Consider the following 18,256-nt stretch of genomic DNA (forward strand, 5'->3'; position numbering starts at 1 on the left):
TAACTTTGCTTATTTAGTCTTGCCAAGCTTTTAAAAAAATTAATTTTAGGGGCAGCTAGGTGGTGCAGTGGATAGAGCTTTAGCCCTAAACATAATTAGGAGCACTTGAGTTCAAATCTGGCCTCAGACACTTAACATTTCCTAGCTGTGTGACCCTGAGCAAGTCACTTAACCCCAATTGCCTCAGCACAAAATAATAATAATGATAATTAATTTTATTTTTATGGCTTTCTCTTTTTAAACAGTGTCCTGTTCATAACTTTCCATCTTTTTTGGTAAGATTTTACAGACAAGTTTATATTCTAGCTCAGCTTTTTTTTTTTTAATAATTATTTCCAATTACACATAAAACCAGTTTTTAATGTTGATTTAAAAATTCTTTTGCGTTCTAAATTCTCTTTCTCCTTTTTTTGCCCCGTTGATATTTAGGCCGGCAATTTGATACAGGTTATACACATCCAATATTGTGAAAGAAAACATAGGCACCTCTTCCCCCAAATAAAACCCTAAGAAAAATAAAGTTTTAAAAGTGTGATTTGATCAGCATTCGGACTCCATCAGTTCATGCTCTGAAAATGGATAGTGTTTTTCACCTGGTTCTTCAGAATTGCTTTGGATCATTATAATGCTGAGAATATTTCACAGTTGGTCATCATACAATATTGTTGTTACATATACAAGGTTCTCTTGTTTCTGCTCATTTCACTTTGCATCAGTGTTATGTAAGTCTCTCCAGGTTTCTCTGAAAGCACCTGCTCACCATTTCTTATAGCAAGACAGTGTTTCATCACAATCACATACCTTAACTTGTTTGGGTATTCCTTCAGTTTCCAATTCTTTGCCTCCACAAAAAGAGTTTAGCCTAGTCTTGAGTTAGGCAGCTACTTCTCTCCATTTGGCAAGTAAATCAGGTGTTTACTGACTAAGATACTTTTGGCCGCATCTTTTTTATCTCAAAAATACCTGAAAGTAAAAGAATCTAGTAATATCTCATTGAGCTTATTGTTGATTATGGAAAAGACTGCTTCTATAGAACAAAACACTACCTTATAGGCTTTTACAGTAAGATATAATGTTATGTTGTACATCAAAACAATTCAGGACTCCTTGAAAGATTCAATAGAAATAACATAATAATGATGGAGGAAGCAGATAGTAGAGACATAACCCAGAATGGGTATTTAGTAGGTATGATCGACTGAAGGAAAGGGGAGGAAAGAAATTGTAGAAGAAGATAGTGTAAAAGTGAATTGTTCATCAAATAGGGAAGAGAGAAGAGGGTATTCAGTGCAGAATTAATAGTTTTGGTAGAGGGGATGGAGGTTACTGTGAGGTTGAAGAGAACAGAGTTAATAGGCCTAATGTGTGTGCAGAGATGGGATGACAAAAGATTAAGGTCAGATAAAAGAATTTCTGAGTTTATGAAGGAGGATACATTCTCATGGTTGATGTTGAGATCAAGGATATGACCTCATGTGTGTGACTGAGGTAAAGTGGACACATAAGCTGTGGAAATTGAGAAAACTGAGGAGCTGGTAGTTAGAGGGATTAAAGGGAACATCAGAATGTCAGAGGCCCCTGCTATGCAGGTTAAGAGTTGGGGAGGAGAGAATGAGTGGAGCCTGGCACTGAACTGTTCCCCAAACATCCAACAGCTAGAATCTGGATTGGGAGATCAGTTTGCAGAGTAAACTTTAGGCCGCTGAGTAGTAAGGAAGCAAGGAGCATTCCAACTCCTCTAACCACTGAGCTGTGGATTTGGGGAGGGGGAGCAGATCTACTGGGATGAGAATACCTCAGGAGGGAGTCGGGTCGGGGAGAACATAGCATAGAATGCCTGTGAGGTAGCATTCTAAAGGACACAGTGGAAAGGGTAAACAGATTTGGAGTATGGCGGTCAATGGGGTGGAGGCAGGATTGAAGAAATGGTAATAAGGGAAAGAGTATTTGGGAATAAACCACAAAATTAGACTATTGGCATTTCACAATCACTGGGATGAGGAAAGTACAAGGAGTTTTGCAGTATGAATGTTAACCATTAAAGAATGAATCCAAGCAGAGTATCCTTGGTTGCAGAAATTCATGAGGAAAGCATATGATTAGTCATTAGACTTGGTTGAAAGAACTAGTTGATATTTAGCCTGAAGAAGAGAACTCAGGGAATACATGTTGGCAATGGTCAAGTATTTGGAGGGCTGTTGTATTGAAGAGGCCCCCAGAAGTTAAAGCTGGGAGCAATGAGAGAAACTTGCAAAAAAGACAACTTAGACCTGATATTAGGAAAATCTTCCTAACAATTAGAGCTTTTTAAAATTGAGAGATGGAAGGTGAGGAGGGGTAGAAGATTGGAGATTTTTGAGTAAATACTAGACATTTACTTGTTGGATATGTCAAATTCTGACTTTATGTCTTCGAGGCAAAAGAACAAGGTTTTGACTCAAAACAAGGAAGAATTTAGTAATGATTGGAGCTACCCAGATACAAATTATGAAATAATAAATTCTTCTTTAGAATTGTTTGAGTAAAGATTATATCCCCTTTCAGAGATAATGGAGGTTGGTTGGGAGGTTTGACTCATAACCTCTCATATACCTTTCAACCCTTTGTATTCTGTGAGTCTAAAATACGTTCCGTGAGAGGTCTGGAGAGGATCACTCATGAATGTATAGATATTAGGATGCAAATTTTGAGTTGTGTGTGTAGGCCTTTTTTGTTGGTTTTTGGCCATGTGCTACTTAGCTGAGGTTGTAAGGTAGATAGTTTGGATAAATTAAATGTTATAAATTATCAATGCAAACTTTTTTTCAAAAGAAAAATGTAGTCAATTGCTATAAAATTCTTCAGTCATCTAAATTAAAAACTAAATTTTCTTTGCCTTTTTACCAAATATAATTTTTTAATCTGCTTAATCAATTAATTAATTAATTAATTTTGTTTTCTTTCAGGTAAACTACAAGAAACAAGGAATGGACACCCAGTTATTCAGTCCTTTGCTGGGTGAAATTGCTAACACACCACCTCTGGAATCTTCAGGTTTATATAGTAACTGGTCAGTTTATGGAGATGACAGTAGCCCACCCACCGCCTTTCAAGATTATACCAATAAAAGGTATCAAGTAAATTTGTTGTTTGTACAACTGGCAACTTAATTATTAAGTTCATAACTTAGGAGTTGTCCTTATCCCTCATATTTAATTATTTGCCAGGCTAGTAAATTCTATTTCTATTATCATCTTAATTCAGATGATCACCTATGTAGTCTGATCTGTTACCAAAGTCTCCTAATTGATTTCCCTATTTTCAGTCTTCTTTCCAATCCATCCTTCATATAGATGCCAAAATGGCAAAGAACGTAATGATTCTCTTTTGTTAGAATAAAATAGAAGTCTTGGCCTGGCATTTAAGGCCCTGCACAATCTAACCCACTACTTCTCCCGCCTTAAAAGTCCTACTATTCCCCTTCATGTGCTCTATGTTCTGATCAAACTGGACATCTTTTCCAAAATTCAGCATGCCATTGTTTCCTGCTTTCGTGCCTTCACATACAGCATTTCAGAACATCATGTGCTAGAGTGCATTTCCTCCTTCCCTCAGAACCTTCCAGAATCATCCTCTTCTTTCAATCAGCTCCCTTCTCTTTCTGGGATTCCTTGACTTGTGGTGTTTCCTCCCTCTCTGTTTGGATGCTCCTTGAGGGCCAGGACTGTTTTGGTTTTGGTTTTGGTTTTGTATCTGCAATGCCTTGCACATAGTGGGAACTTAATAATTATTTGCAAACGTAATAATTGAATTATAATACATCTTTCATCTGAGGATTCTGAAACCTAAGAGAGCAGCCAACAGCCCTTTTAAAATAAAGTCCACTTTTATACCTGTTCTATTTTTATAATGTTGTCTCATGTGCTAGCAAAGTAGGATAAGTATTTAGAGTTGATTGGGATATTAGAAATCATTATCATCATTTTAGAAGAAAAAATTAAAGTCACTAAAGATGAGATTATTTCTCAGGGATCTTAACTACACCACGCTGCCTCAGAAGTGTGCTATTGGTAGACCTGGGGTCATCATGTGTCATCATAATATGTCAGGAACTGTATTCACTTTTTTCATGACATATGGAACAAAAGGTTATTTTTTTAGCTTAGAAGAATTTGCTCAGGATATTTTGTGTCTTAAGACCAAAGATCATGTCAGGCCCAATACAATGGATCAAATTGCTTTGGCTCTTTTATACCTCTTGAATATTTTTAAACAGCTGTTGCTTTGAAGAGTATTATTGGCCAAATAAAAATTTGGTCAAATGAAACTGATTATGTTCTAATTAATCCTTTTTTTTTTTTCTTGCCCAAGCACCATTAAATCTTGAGGATGACCTTTTGTGATTGAATACTATTGTATTTTATTTTCTATCTGGACAGAGATGTTAGAATTTAGATAAAGGTTTGGGAGTTGCTATTGGAAGGCCAGGTTCCTGCACGCCCTTTAATTCATACACAAACTGTGCAGGGTCTTGCCTTCTGGGCAAAAGAGAATGCTGCCTTAGACGACTTGAGGTTTTTGAGAAAACTCTGGAACCTAAGCTATTCTTCTCGACTGGCTTTGGAGCTGGAGTTTTTTGCTCTTTATCCTGAGGCTGCTTAACTTGTGTTGCCCTGGTCTTCTAAGCTTTGAGAGCATGAGACATGCTCCCTCTGGGGTGGGGTGGTTGTTAAAGGAGTAATATGATTGAAAAGAATTTCTGGAGTACCTGGAGTTCTTAATAGAAACTTCAGGAAGTCTAGGGACTCAGCAACTGAGAGTTAAATATAATTGAGATAGTGTAGTCTGATTTGAGAACACAGCTAGCATTTTACAAAACAGTTTCTATTTATATCATTTAGTAACTTTGGAACCAACCATATTTATCAAAGGTTAATCTTTCAAGTTGTTTATTAGTCAAGTCATTCAATGTCACTGACTCTGAGTTGGGAGGGGACTTTATGGGCCACCTAATGTAATCCATTACTGAAGAGCAATCCCCTCTACAACACACTTCCTATGTAGGACTTATTCCTTTCTTGGCTCTGCTTTCTTCAAGATTAGGCTCCACTACCAGCATCTCCCTTTGCCTGTGACTTGCTTAAATCTGTACACCAGCCCCTGCCCTCACCCCATCCCCAGCAGCTTAGTGTTCTCTCCCTTTGTAGGTATTTTAAACCTATAGCTGTACCTTGGAAAGATAGCTTTTATATATCTCTTCTGCCTCCATCACAGCCTCCTTTGTGTTAAGCTTGTTTGAGTACATTTATATCCCTCTATTTGAATGTATACTCCTTAATGTGAGAGACTTTGTTATTTTGAATCCTTGGTTTGCATGTAGAAGAAATGTAATAAATGGTGGTTGAGTTTTTAATTGGGCTTTCCAATCTCTGCTTGAACATTCCAGGGAAGGAACGACCACTACCTTCATGGGTGCCTGTTCGTGTCCACCTTGGACAGCTTTTATTGGGATAGCAAACTCACATACCTTGTAGCTTCCACTCATCCCCACTTTTTCCCTTGAGGGACCAGATACAAAGCGACCTACCTGCCGTGTGATAGCTCTTGAAGGACTTGGACTTGCACCAGCTCTCCTGGCTTTTCTAAGTCTTCTGTCCAGGCTTAGCATTTATGTTCCTTCTGCTGAGCCTCACTGGTATGGTCCTGAGACCTTGGTAATCTGCAAACATTTTGGGTATCACCTTCTGGACAGGCTTAACCTTCGCTCCCTTCCCCCACATCACTTAATGCTTTTCACAGAATAAAGCACCTAGAACTGAACATGGTAGTGCAAATCTGATAGGCTTTGAGAAGAGCTCCATAGAATTATCTCCTCACTCTTCTCTTTCTCTCTCTCTCTTTTTTTAAAGATCATCACTTCTCTTAAACCTAAAGTTCTCATTTCTTTGACTTCTGTGTCACACTCACTTTGAATCAAATAAGTTTTGCAGAGCACTAAAACCCCCTCAGCTCTTTTTCTCACAGACACTGTTGTCTAAATATGTCTTCCCCTTCTTATATTTGTGAAGTTTGTTTTTAATTCAAGTATAGGATTTTACATTTATTTCTGTTAAATTGCATCTTTCTTGATTTTGGCTCATTTCCCTAGTCTGTCAGGATCTTTGGGGCTTCTGATTTTGTTGTCCAACTTGTTTGCTATTCCTTCCAGGCTTGTGCAGTCTGCAAAATTAGAGCATGCATGCATTGATCGTTTTCTATAAGTAATTGATAAAAATATTAAACAGCATAAGGGAGAGGACATATTCTTGGGATACTTTATCCAAAATGGATTAATCCATTGATGACATTGCTTTAAGTACTGGAAGATGGCATGCCTATTTGCTCAGGCAAAACATCATGAGCTCTTTCAATCAAGCCTTGTATGATCCAGTCTCTAATGATTTTACCATCCTGTATTGACCTACCTTTTGTCTCCTAGAAGTCTTGTGTTTTGTCAGTAGTTTATAAAAAATTATATGGTATATACTGATGTAAAAATAATTGGTTGTTAGATATGGTATAGTATTTTGTTTATGGATTATTTCTCAAAATTATTTGGTGTATGTATTTTCCAGGGCACAGATCAATTTATCTTATTCCAAAAATGGCCTTGACACATTTGGATTGGTTACAAGCATTTTGGAAGAGCCAAATAATTCAGAGCCTGTTACAGACTGGTAAGTTTATGTAGAAGTCCTGTTATTAAAGAGATATTCTGTGTATTCTTTAAAGTAATCATATTAATTTCCTCTAGAACTTGACTAGGATATGGATTGGAAGCATGTGGACTTTGATATCTTTTTACAGATGATTGTAACATTTTAGTTGTGGCATATGTAGAATGATGAATATTATTATTAATAATCATGGTCTTTGTTATAGGAATTCTTTGTCCAGACTCCTTCCTCCCACATGGACACCTACTGTTGATGGTAATTATTCAGGATATCCTGTCAAGAACTCTGTTGAAGATTTTTCAAACTTCATTGAAACACAGAATTTCAATCAAGGGCACTTTCAGACCTCACCTGATATAGAAAACTTACAAAGTGCATTTGATGACCTTAGATTGGTAGAGTCTTGGCTTTCTCCTTCAGACTATTCTAATCAGCTACCTGATAATATTTTCAAAAGTTCTTACCTAGATAATTCAACTTTTAAAACCAATACTATTATTCAACCAAAAGGATTCCCTTTGCAGAATGCAGAATTTAGTCAAAGTGAGACTAACTACAAGAAAATGAAATTAAATAATGATTATGAAAAGAATTGCTCTGATCTTAATTCTTATTTTCAAAGTAAATATAAAGATGATGCTGGTATTCAAAAGGAATCCTGGATACCAGATAAAGCAAATGAGAAGATAATGAAAATTAATACACAGGAACAAGTGAAGTGCTCCAATGATTTGGGCAGTCCAGCTGCTGAATCATATATATTTCATGAAAGCCAGTTGCTTCCTAAAATAAGTGAAGATATGACACCTCCTCAGCAAGTACAGTTGTCTATTCCATCTCCCCTATGCTTTGTCAATCAACCATTTTCTGAAGGAAATTTGTCAACAGTAGTCAACAGAAAATCTCAAGAAACCAGCTCACTGAATGATCCCAGCAACTTCAACTTTATGAGCAACTTTGAAGATAATGGTTGCCAATTTCCCATAAATTCCAGAGAAATTCCCTTGAAGCCCTTTGACTATGATATGTCTATAAATACTGCTTTACAGAATGGAAACTGTCAATCGTTCTTCAGAGAACATGTTTGGATGGATGGCAACATGTTAAATCCAGTTCCTGTGGCAAATTCTGCATTTGTGAAGCCAATAGTGTCAAGCTGTCAACCTTCTTCTGGAGTGCCAGTTTTGTCTGGTGGCACTCCCATGCACCAGCCTTTGATTTCTCCTTCATATTACCCGCAGACACCACCAGTACCCTTTTTCAGAACGGAAGAAAGGTTACAAATACCAAATGGTGTTCATAATGGTCTGAGGTTTCCAAATCCTGACATTAAAAAGCAGAAACCAAATATACAAACGGGATGTTTCCCTCATGATCCATTGGCTCCCAAGGATCATCATTATTGCAAAATTCCTGCTCATTTGTCATCCAATTGCATGTTGCAGCACAATGCTGCTAGTGAACCTCCTGATAGGTACAGAATCCGCAAAAAACAGAACCTAGATGATAGAAAAAGGAAGAGGAACTTGATTCCCCAACCTAGCTATGCAGGTCAGAATCGTCAGCAGTTTAACGTGTTCCGAAAGAAACAAGAAAAGAATAGTGTTAACATGTCAGATTTTGTCAATTCTTCCTTCCTTCCTGCTTTCCCTTTAGTGTCAGAGCTTAAACAAACCCCTAATTTTACCCCATTTAATCCTCCTCCTCCCTTTATGCCAGCAGCTAACTTTACTTTCCCACCATCAACATTTCCCTTTTCAGAGCTTGTTGACGTTTTCCATTATCGTGACTTTAACAATTTGAATCCCTTCGCTAGTGACTTGTTTTGTAGGGAAGTAACACCACCATGCTTTGCCTTTCCACCACCTTTTAACAAATACCGACCACCAAGAAATCGGAGTGGGCCTGCCAATGAGCTTCATGCTCAACTGGATGAGTGCTGTGAGCAGTGGAGAGCTCTGGAAAAAGAACGGAAGAAGGTAATGGTGGGTCTTACAGGGATGGATAAGAGTTCAGTCTTCTTTTGTACAAATTGGAGCATTTCACATCATGATTCTGCAATCTAGCTACATATAACTGATGTGGAAATAGGAAGAAATCAAATAGACGATGCCTAATAGAATTTTCCAGTGTCAGGGTATATTTTCTAAGGTTGGGGGGAGAGGGGAGACAGACACGTATTTTTTGAGTTTTTCCATTTTCATGAAAGTTATGTGTTGTGATTGATGCTGGACAAATATCATCTATATATCTATATATGATAAACTATATTGATATAGTTATGTGCCTTTGTCTCTTTGTATATAAACATATACACATCTCTCTGTCTATATCTTATATGTATATGATTTTTTTCCTCTCCAAATCTCATACTTTAACTATGATTATATTTTCTTAGACTGAGGCAGATCTTGCAAGAAACTTTCCAGGAAAAAGGGTCTCTAGTTCAAATAACACTCCCGTTTCCCGACTTCCTGCCAATCCTTCCCGAGTTGATCGCTTAATTGTGGATCAGTTAAAGGAACAAGCCAGAGTAAGTGTGTATACACACACACACGTGCACCCACATTTAGAGATTCAACTATGTTTTGAAGGAATAGTTACGGATATTGAGTTTAAAATATGTATGATTTACAATCATTTGAACATATATGTATTTCTTTTAAGATTTTGACCTTACTAAGAAAGATGGAAAAGCTTCGTGGTAGTCCTGTCCATGAAAATATATCTATTACTCTGGAACGCCATTTAGAAGCCATTCATGCTACTCAAGCCAAGCGTAAAGATGAACTTATTAATGCTGCTAACCCTCCACCACAAGGAATTCGTTATAATAATGAAAAAGGCAAGTATTCCTTAAGTGTGTGTTTTTAATCTCTTGAAGTAAGTGTCAATTTTAAGGAGTTCCTGGTAGTAAACTTGCTTTCCCAGTGCAGATCTCCATTTTATAGTATTGGAAGGTTACCTGGGGAATTTTTGAATGAAACTGATTGAATTATTTCTACATAATTGCTTAAAAAAACACCCATATCTCTGTATCCCAAGGAAATCATAAAAAAGGGGAAAGGATCCACATGTGCAGAAATGCTTATAGCAGCTCTTTTTGTGGTATCAAAGAATTGGAAAATAAATAAATGCCCATAAATTGGAGAATTGCCAAATAAATAATTGTTCTATAAGAAATGATGAACAACTTGATTTTAGAAAGGCCTGGAAAGATTTGCATGAACTAATGCTGAGCTAAATAAGTAGAAGCCAGGAATACATTGTATACATTAACAGCAGGATTTTGCAATGATCAATTATGACACACTTGGTTCTTCTCAGTGGTTCAGTGATCCAAGGCAATCTCAAATTTTGGGTGGAAAAAACATCTGCATCCAGAGAGAGAGGTGTGGACAATGAATGTAAATCAATACATGCTATGTTCACTTCTTTCCTTTTTATTTTTTTGTTTTGTTTGTGGTTTTCCCTATTTGCTCTGATTTTTCTCTCCCCATATTATTCAAAAGGAAATGTATTTAAAAAGAAATGAATATACATGTATAACCTGGGGGAAGGAGGGGAACAGCCACATCTTTGCTTTCTGATGAAACAGCCCATTACTGAAAAATATCAACAAAATCCAGGAGGAAAAAAAACAGAGAAAAATACTTAATATGGGGCTCTAAAAGAAAACAAGATATATGTGTTATTATCTTGTTGAAGTACTATGTTGTTGTTTTTACAGGATTTGAGATTTCAGCTTTTAGAATAAGACTTCCTCTGTTGTTATTATAGGAGTCAGCTAGGTGGCTCAATGGATAGAGTGCTGGACTTGGAGTCAGTAAGACCCGAGTTTAGATGTAGCCTTGAGCATAGCTGTGTAATCCTGGTCACTTAACTTCTGTTTGCCTTCATCCATTGAAGAAAGAAATGGCAAACTAGTCTAGTATCTATGCCAAGAAAACCTGTGGCCTTCTGGGTCGTGAAGAGTAGTTATTCCTTCAAGTATTCTATCTTATGTTAAACTTTCCCTTCTCCAAACTTATATTGTAACTTAGTCATACAGACTTTAGCCCCTAACTAGTGTTTGTATTTGTGTGTGTGTGTGTGTGTGTGTGTGTGTGTGTGTGTGTGTGTGTGTGTGTGTGTGTGTGTGTGTGTGTGTGTGTGAAAGGGAGAGAGAGAGAGGCAGGTAAAGAGAGAGAAACAGAAAGAAAGACAGAGAGAGATAGAGAATGTGTATTCATCCCCTATGATATATATACTACTTTCCATCTGGGATTTACAACATGGCAAAAAAGTGATGAGAAGGTATTGATGTGTCTTCTTGCTTTGAACATTGCATGGCATATCTCTGGGCCTATGGTTCTGACTGGCACTATCTCTCTGGTCATAGATCTCCTGGCTCTGGCATTGGTCATTAAAGAACTTGCCCTTGCAACAAGGAAGACACGGACTGCTTTATGGTGTGCACTGCAGATGACTCTGCCCAAAACTTGCTTCAACCTGCCCGTGAAACAGGAAGAGATTGAAAGAGTGTTACAGGAACTGTGTCCCCAAAATGCTGGTGCCCAGGAGAAAATAATTGTAGACCTTGAAAATCATAGAATAGAAAAGGGAAGCAGAGAGCACAAAGTAAATTCTTGAGTTATTGCTTAAAAATCCTGGGGACAAAAGCACTTTTTTTGTAATTATGAGAGTTTCCAGATTCTCAGAAAAAAAACTTTAAAATAATTGATGGATGCAGTTTGGTTACTATGATTTCAAAATGCATATTTCTAAAAAAAATGATGTGGCATTTCTTGTAATATTGCATTGTATTCTCTCTGAAATGTTGGAACACTTAGGGAAGCTGGAAATAGTTGAATATCTCTTTATTTTCTGATCCAAAATTAATTTTCTCTAGCTTTAATCATGAATCGGGGAAAGGACAGCTAACCTTTGTAACTGACAGATGATGGCAAAATATCTGAAAAACAGATTTTTCCCAGAATGTCTACAAAGGGTACATGAGTTTTTAAAAGGTTCTTTAAAATCCATTTGGGTGCCAAAGTAATTTGAGTTTTTAAAGAGATTTTTGCCCTACTGTACCAGAGCAGGAAATTAAAAATTTTTCACATTTTTCCGAATTGATTAATTTTTTAAACTATAAAATGACTCAATTTGAGAAAACATTTCATGTAATCATGTGGTCAGTTCAGGATTTTTGGCTGGATCATGATCACAGCTGAATCTCTATTTTTATTAGTCCCAGGGAAAACAAGGATTGAGAAGTTTTTGTATTTTAAGTAGCTTGTTAAAGTTATTATTAACAGGTGAATAAAGTACACTCAGGATTTGAAATAAAATTTACTAATTCCTTAAGATGGATTTTAAAGTAATTTTAACTTAGTATGCACTTAAAAATATGACTATATGTATTAAGTTTTTGGTACCATAATTTCATAAGCATTCCATATTTATTTAATGTTTATTTAATATTTTATTTTAATTATATGATTTGTAGTTTGTGTCGGTCCCCATTCTCCTCCCTCCCCTTGTTGATTAAACGTTCCTAATCAGATTTAATGATTTACTCAGGAAATAGATTATTATATGCCTCTACATAATGTTGTACACGTATACATGTACACACAGAGGTATATGTGTGTATGTGTATATGTGGTATTCCCCAAAGTCTTAGTGTAGTTTAAAACCTTAATACGCTTAAAACTGCATTAAGACTTTGAGAATACTTTGGTTTTTCCTGCATATATATGAACACATATATAGAATAAATGGTTTTTTTGGGTGGGAAGAGATGGTTGCAAAATATTTACACAAATCTAACTCTATACTAGGTTACCAAAGTTAACTGATTTGTTTTAAGCATGAGAAGTCATATACTCTTAACTAATTTCCCATATTGTGGCTTAGACAATCAAAAGTGTTATGTTGATACATGTTAATGTGAGTATACAGAATGAGAAATTAGAAGTCTTGTCTATTTATACTATTTAGGACTATTTTAGTGCTTTAACAATCATGTCTTAATGTTTTGTTTTCAAAATGCCTTTAAAAACCAAGTAATATTCATAGCGATTAGAGCATTGGTGAGATTTGATGATAGGCGTTACAGTTTGTTTTTTTTTTAAGTTTGAAAAGAATTATGTTAACTGGTGTAAAGATTTTACTTTAAGTAAGAGTTCTTCATAGATCTTTGTAAATTTGACACTTTGTGGATCAATGCAATGTTTTTTCCATGTAGTTTTAGATTTGTGAATATTTCCAAACCAGATGCTGTATATTTAATAGCAGTGCAGCTGCTAAAGGTAATCAGTCTTACAAAACAATTATTTGTGAACTAAGGGAATATAAAATTCATTATGACTTAGATTACAATTTTAAAATGGTCTTTGAAGTAAAAGCCAATTTTTATAGGTATTTCTGATCACAAATATAATTAATTTTTCAATCTTAGTCCAAATTTTAAAAAAATTGGTGTTGAAGAGAAGTGTTCTAATGTTGTCTATATAGTTTTTTGTGTGCATTTGTGGGTATGTTTATAGTTTTCTGTGTGTCTTTGTGTATATGTGTGTGTGTATGTGTGTGTGTGTGTGTGTGTGTGTATGTGTGTGCAGATTATTTGCACTATTGTAAAATTTTCAGAAGGTGATTCATGAGACAGATGAACTATGGCATTCAGTGTTTACAACATTTATTTTAGGATGGAATTGGTCTTGAAAAATAGCTAGAAAACCGGGAATTGAAAGCAGTGATTTTTCATTTTTATCCAAGATAACCTTTTACAAGATACCAGTAGTCAAAGGAGATTTTTTGTGGCAATGAATGTATGAGCAAATTAGGACTGAATTGTGATAATTGTTGAAGGAATGTGCTTCTTAATATTTTTATAATATGGTTAATGTGCCTTCGTAATCTAATTTTTTTTTTTTATAAAAAAGTGCATTATTGCTCCCTCTTTCTATTGCTATTTAAAAATATATTTAAAAATATTACAGTGTATTTGCTTTGAATTACATCAATGAGCATTGAAGTGCAACTTCATTGTGTCTGGTTATAAGCTCTTTTAACTAAGAGAGGAGATCCAGAGACACAATAGAATTTCAATTGGCTTTGCTATATTGCCTCTTTGTGCAGCAAGATGATGAATATGCATGTTAATCACTATCACTTAATATTTTGAAGCTGTAATGGACTTAAGAATCTTTAGAGTTAGTAACTGACCTTTGGTATGCAATGACTCACTTTTTGAGATGCTGGTAACTACAGTATGGTCTTTATAATTTTTTAGTGCTCAATAAGCAATAAGCTAGCATAGAATACAGTATACTCTGTTTGGTTTTTCACCATATAGATAAACGTTTGTTTTTGTATATTAGGTAGCAGTGTGGAAAAAGAAACAAATGTAACTAGATATACTCAAGTGGTTTTTAAACTTTAAAAAGCGTAGATTAAGCTGAAACTCTGCATGTTCTGAATTTTTTTTAATTAAAAGATATTTCCCTTAAACTGAAAGGTTTTCTCAATAATATCTTTGCTTACCCTTCATATTCCTCTTGCATTTTGAGAATTGCCATTTATATATAATAGGAATTGTGTCATTTTAGTTACTTTCTTTAAGAGCAAAGATTCTTGGTGCTTGGATTTTACAAACTGAGCTTGAATTTTCTAAAGCATTTTTATAAGTTAGAAATGAAATAAATATCCAAAATACTCTTATGGTGACTAATCATAAATATAAATATTGAACCTCTTTGGAACAAAAGTACCAGTAAATCTGTGATGAAGCCAGCGCCAGTCCAGTAATAATATCAGGAAATGCCTGGCAGTTTTCTTCAGGTTTATTCTAATACCAAGGCCTGTAATCTCATTACTGAAACTCCCTACAGTAATGCTCTTCACCCCCCTTCCTTGCCTTAGGAGATGGTTTCATTAATTGTCCTGGCCAAAACACTTGATCCTTGCTATCTGCATTGAGAGGAAGAGACTCTGCATACAGCAAAGTTAACCCCTCATCCAGCCCCTGTGCCTGTGAGCACCTGCCAGAGCTGCCATTGTGCCAGTTGGTGCCTTGGAGAATCCAGGGCCCCTTCTGCTTCCTGGGGAGGCCTTAGAGCCTAGGAAACAAGAATAACGAAGGTGGGGTACTACCTCAGTAGACATGAAACTGGTAAAGGCTTCTCCCCACAATTCATCCAGTCACATACACCACTGTAATTGGGCAGGAAAAGTCTTTATCTGGCTTGGAATGAGAAATCCTTGGCTAACGCCTGGTGGAGGGGAAAGAGGCCCCAAAGGCCTTCTAGTCTCCTTGCTTAGGACTCAGCAGCAGAGATGGATTGAAGGCTTTCAGTGTTCGGTTTTGAAAAAACTGTAAGGAAAAAAAATGGAGGTTATCCCATCTTGTGAATGGATTTCTTCCTGTAATAATGATTTGCTGTGGTTAGGCTTTTGGGCTTTTCCCTTCTTAGACAGCAGTTCTCAAGATGTGATCTGGGGATCCCATTACCATTGAAGGGTCCCAAAGTTGTTTTCATCATAGCACCCCTAAAGATATTTTAATTACCATTCTGGCTAATATCAGTAGATAAAACTCACATAAATAGGAGCTCTTTGGTGGGGTGGAAGTCCTCCATTTATTTTAAAACATGGGATGGATGTCCTGATACCAAAAGGGCTGGAGAAATGTTGCTGAGGAACTTGTGAATGATTTGGGGCCTGGAACCCTCAGTTTACAGAGGGAGAGAAAATGAGACCTAGAGAGGTTGAGTGGCTCTCCCAAATCATCCACTAGTGAGAAGCAGGGCTGGGATGCAAACCCAGGGAGGACATGAGCCCTTCCTCAGCTATGCCTTGCAGCTTCCTGGCCGTGGCCTGATTTCTGAATGTTTTACCTGGAGAGAACTGTAGCCCCTGAGCTTGTTAAGATCTTGATGTACCATTTGGCCTCTGGGAAGCTTTCTCAGTTCTACTTACTTCCATTTAGTCTTTGACATTAGTATACCAGTCAGCTTTAAGCATTTCTTAAATGCTCATTGTACTAGGTACTAGGGAGAAAAGTTGTCAGCATAAAACCATTCCTACTTGCAAGCAGCTTATACTCTAGTAGGGAGGCATATGTACTTTTGTGTGTGTATATGTGTGTGTGTGTGTTTGTATATGTACCAAGAGATATCTGTGTACATAGAAGTACATGTATGTACATGCTATAAAAGGAGAGGAGGAAAATTTATCCACAGTCACATTGTAATTATTCCCTCTTCCCCTTTCCCTCCACACGTGTAACTTAATAGCTGCATTGCTTCTGGTTTGGAGCTTGACTAGATGTGCCCAACTATATAATAGTGACCTCTGTGGATAGTGGATGTGGTGTAAAGTTTTAAAAGCAGAACAGAGCCTTTAATACACATTGGCTGTGTGGTCCTGGGCAAGTCATGTGATTTTTTTAGTGGTTGAGATGGTTCTCTGGAGCTCTAACTGGTCGACAGCTTGCCAGACTGCATTGGCACAGGAGGAGGTTCCTTAGGCCAATGATAGCACATTCTGTCTTAAGAGTCAGAATGCAAAGCCAGAAAAAAATAAAGAAAGCACCGAGTCTTTTTGGGCTCTTAATAATGACAATGTAAAAAGATAAGTACATTAGGGGCTGTTTTTAACGATAATCAATGGAAACTTGGTACCAAGGCTCTTACTTATTGAGAAGTTGCATTTGGGATGTTTTGAGATGGGAAAGGATTTTAGTGAGGTTAGCTTGGCTAGATTCTTATTTTGTTTGCTGAACAAGCTTTTAAACTATGTATGTCATTTCTTTGGGACTGAAAGAGATAACAGAGATGCCCCTCATTTTATAGATGAACTGTGGTCTAGAAGGTCACATCCATGTAGTAAACTCAGAGTTTGAGTCCAAATCATGTTGATTAAGTTATATATGATGAGAGAAACAAATCTGCTTGAGGTAATAAAAGAAAAAAGAAACTTATACTGTACGGATTTTAATTTCCAAAGGTTTCTTTGTGCATGTTAATAACAGAATAGCTAACCCCACAATCTTCTCTTCCTCTCCTCCAAAAATCAGGCTATTTCTGGGTTATGTGGAAAGAAAATTCATGTTGTTTTTATTTTATGATATATAAAGATTTATTGTATCTAGCTTTAATAAGTTATTTGTTACAAATATTTTATACCTGTTTTGTTAATCTTATTTTATCCAAATAGATTTTTACAATGCTCCATAAATATACTTTGTAGTACATTTTGAAATTGAATGCTTACTTTGCACTAACCGAAAAATGAAGGTATTTAATATAAAAATAAGGGATACAATTTGTCATCTCTTTGTGTATGTTGGATTTTTGTTTTTTGTTTTTTGTTTTTTTTGTTAGAACAACCTTAAGCATATTATTGAAATTTGAAAAAAAAAATCTTACCACTTCTACCTCTTCTTACTGGTTTCTAAGTAAGTTCTCATGCTATACAGAAATGACACTCTATTCAAATTATTCCAGGGGTTGTTAAAGCAATATCACTTTGGAATGAGTTGCCTTGTCCATTGTATTTCATGGCCTTGGTTGTAGAATTCTTTTCCATTTGGAACCTCTCATCTTAACTAATGAAGCCTTATTTTAAAAAGTATAGACTTAATATATAGCATGTCATATATAATGTTATGTTTCCATAAGTGACAGACTTAAGATCTGTAAAGATGCATCAGTGTAATCTTATCATATTTTTGAATTGATAACTTTTCAGATTTAAATTTGTTCCATAAATATTCTTGCCTAGCTAACGTAGCTATTGTTTGGGTCCAATGATTTTGATATTTTATTCTTTGCTAATGTTTCTTATAAGGTTTTTTGAGAATATTTGTCATAGAAGTAATCTGTTTTTGTTAACTTGGCAGTCCTTTAAATTAAAGTATTTCATATTATTAAATTGCTTTGATTTTTTTTATTGCAAATAGAACAATATTTAAAATAAGAAAAATAAACAGAATAAATACAGTTTAGAAAAAAATAATACCTGTCTTTTAGGTATTTTTCTTTTCTTCCAACTAATCTTTAAAATACCTTCATTTTGAAAATATTTAGGCACAGTTATGATTGTGAAGAAAGGGATCTATAGTTGGTGTTTCACAGATCCATTGAAGCATCTGTGATCTCATGGTATCCCTTCACCTGTACCTTCGCCCTCCCATCCTGGATGATTTCTTGTCCATGTTTTCATACATCTCTTACAGAGGATCCATACGATGCACTGGAGGCTTTCCCATGTATATCTGTCTAGTCCTTGGGTTTTCTAGTCTTTCTTATAACCTATCACATCAATAATCCTTAACAATTTTAGGTTTCAACATTATGACAATAACCCCCACTTAATTAGCAATTTCACAATTTTCATAAATGATAGCCAAATAAACATAACATAGCCTATCACAAAAATGGATAGGAATCTCACATAATTTACAGTTGTTTCCAATTTTAACATACACACCAATTTTTAAAGATTATTTTAAAAATCAATACTTTACCTTGTGATATTCTAACTGGATATTCCATTCAAACTATCAATTGCTT

General features: G+C 35.8%; 1 protein-coding gene across 4 annotated transcripts in view; it reads left to right on the forward strand.

Annotated features, from left to right (window-relative positions):
* LOC141551462 (meiosis-specific coiled-coil domain-containing protein MEIOC-like) overlaps positions 1-17,615 on the forward strand; it is a 41,292-nt gene extending 23,677 nt beyond the window's left edge. For 3 of the 4 annotated variants that reach the window (XM_074283140.1, XM_074283142.1, XM_074283141.1), the window contains 6 exons: positions 2,946-3,109; positions 6,594-6,695; positions 6,901-8,674; positions 9,094-9,228; positions 9,363-9,540; positions 11,077-17,615. In XM_074283140.1, coding sequence (XP_074139241.1) covers positions 2,946-3,109; positions 6,594-6,695; positions 6,901-8,674; positions 9,094-9,228; positions 9,363-9,540; positions 11,077-11,327 — 2,604 coding nt within the window. In that variant the 3' untranslated portion in view covers positions 11,328-17,615. Of the gene's footprint in view, positions 1-2,945; positions 3,110-6,593; positions 6,696-6,900; positions 8,675-9,093; positions 9,229-9,362; positions 9,541-11,076 lie in introns of those variants that run through there. The other variant, XR_012484875.1, reaches the window with a different exon arrangement.
* Positions 17,616-18,256: the final 641 nt, after the last annotated feature.

This window comes from Sminthopsis crassicaudata, chromosome 1 (genome assembly GCF_048593235.1).
Source record: "Sminthopsis crassicaudata isolate SCR6 chromosome 1, ASM4859323v1, whole genome shotgun sequence".
Classification (NCBI taxonomy): Eukaryota; Metazoa; Chordata; class Mammalia; order Dasyuromorphia; family Dasyuridae; genus Sminthopsis; species Sminthopsis crassicaudata.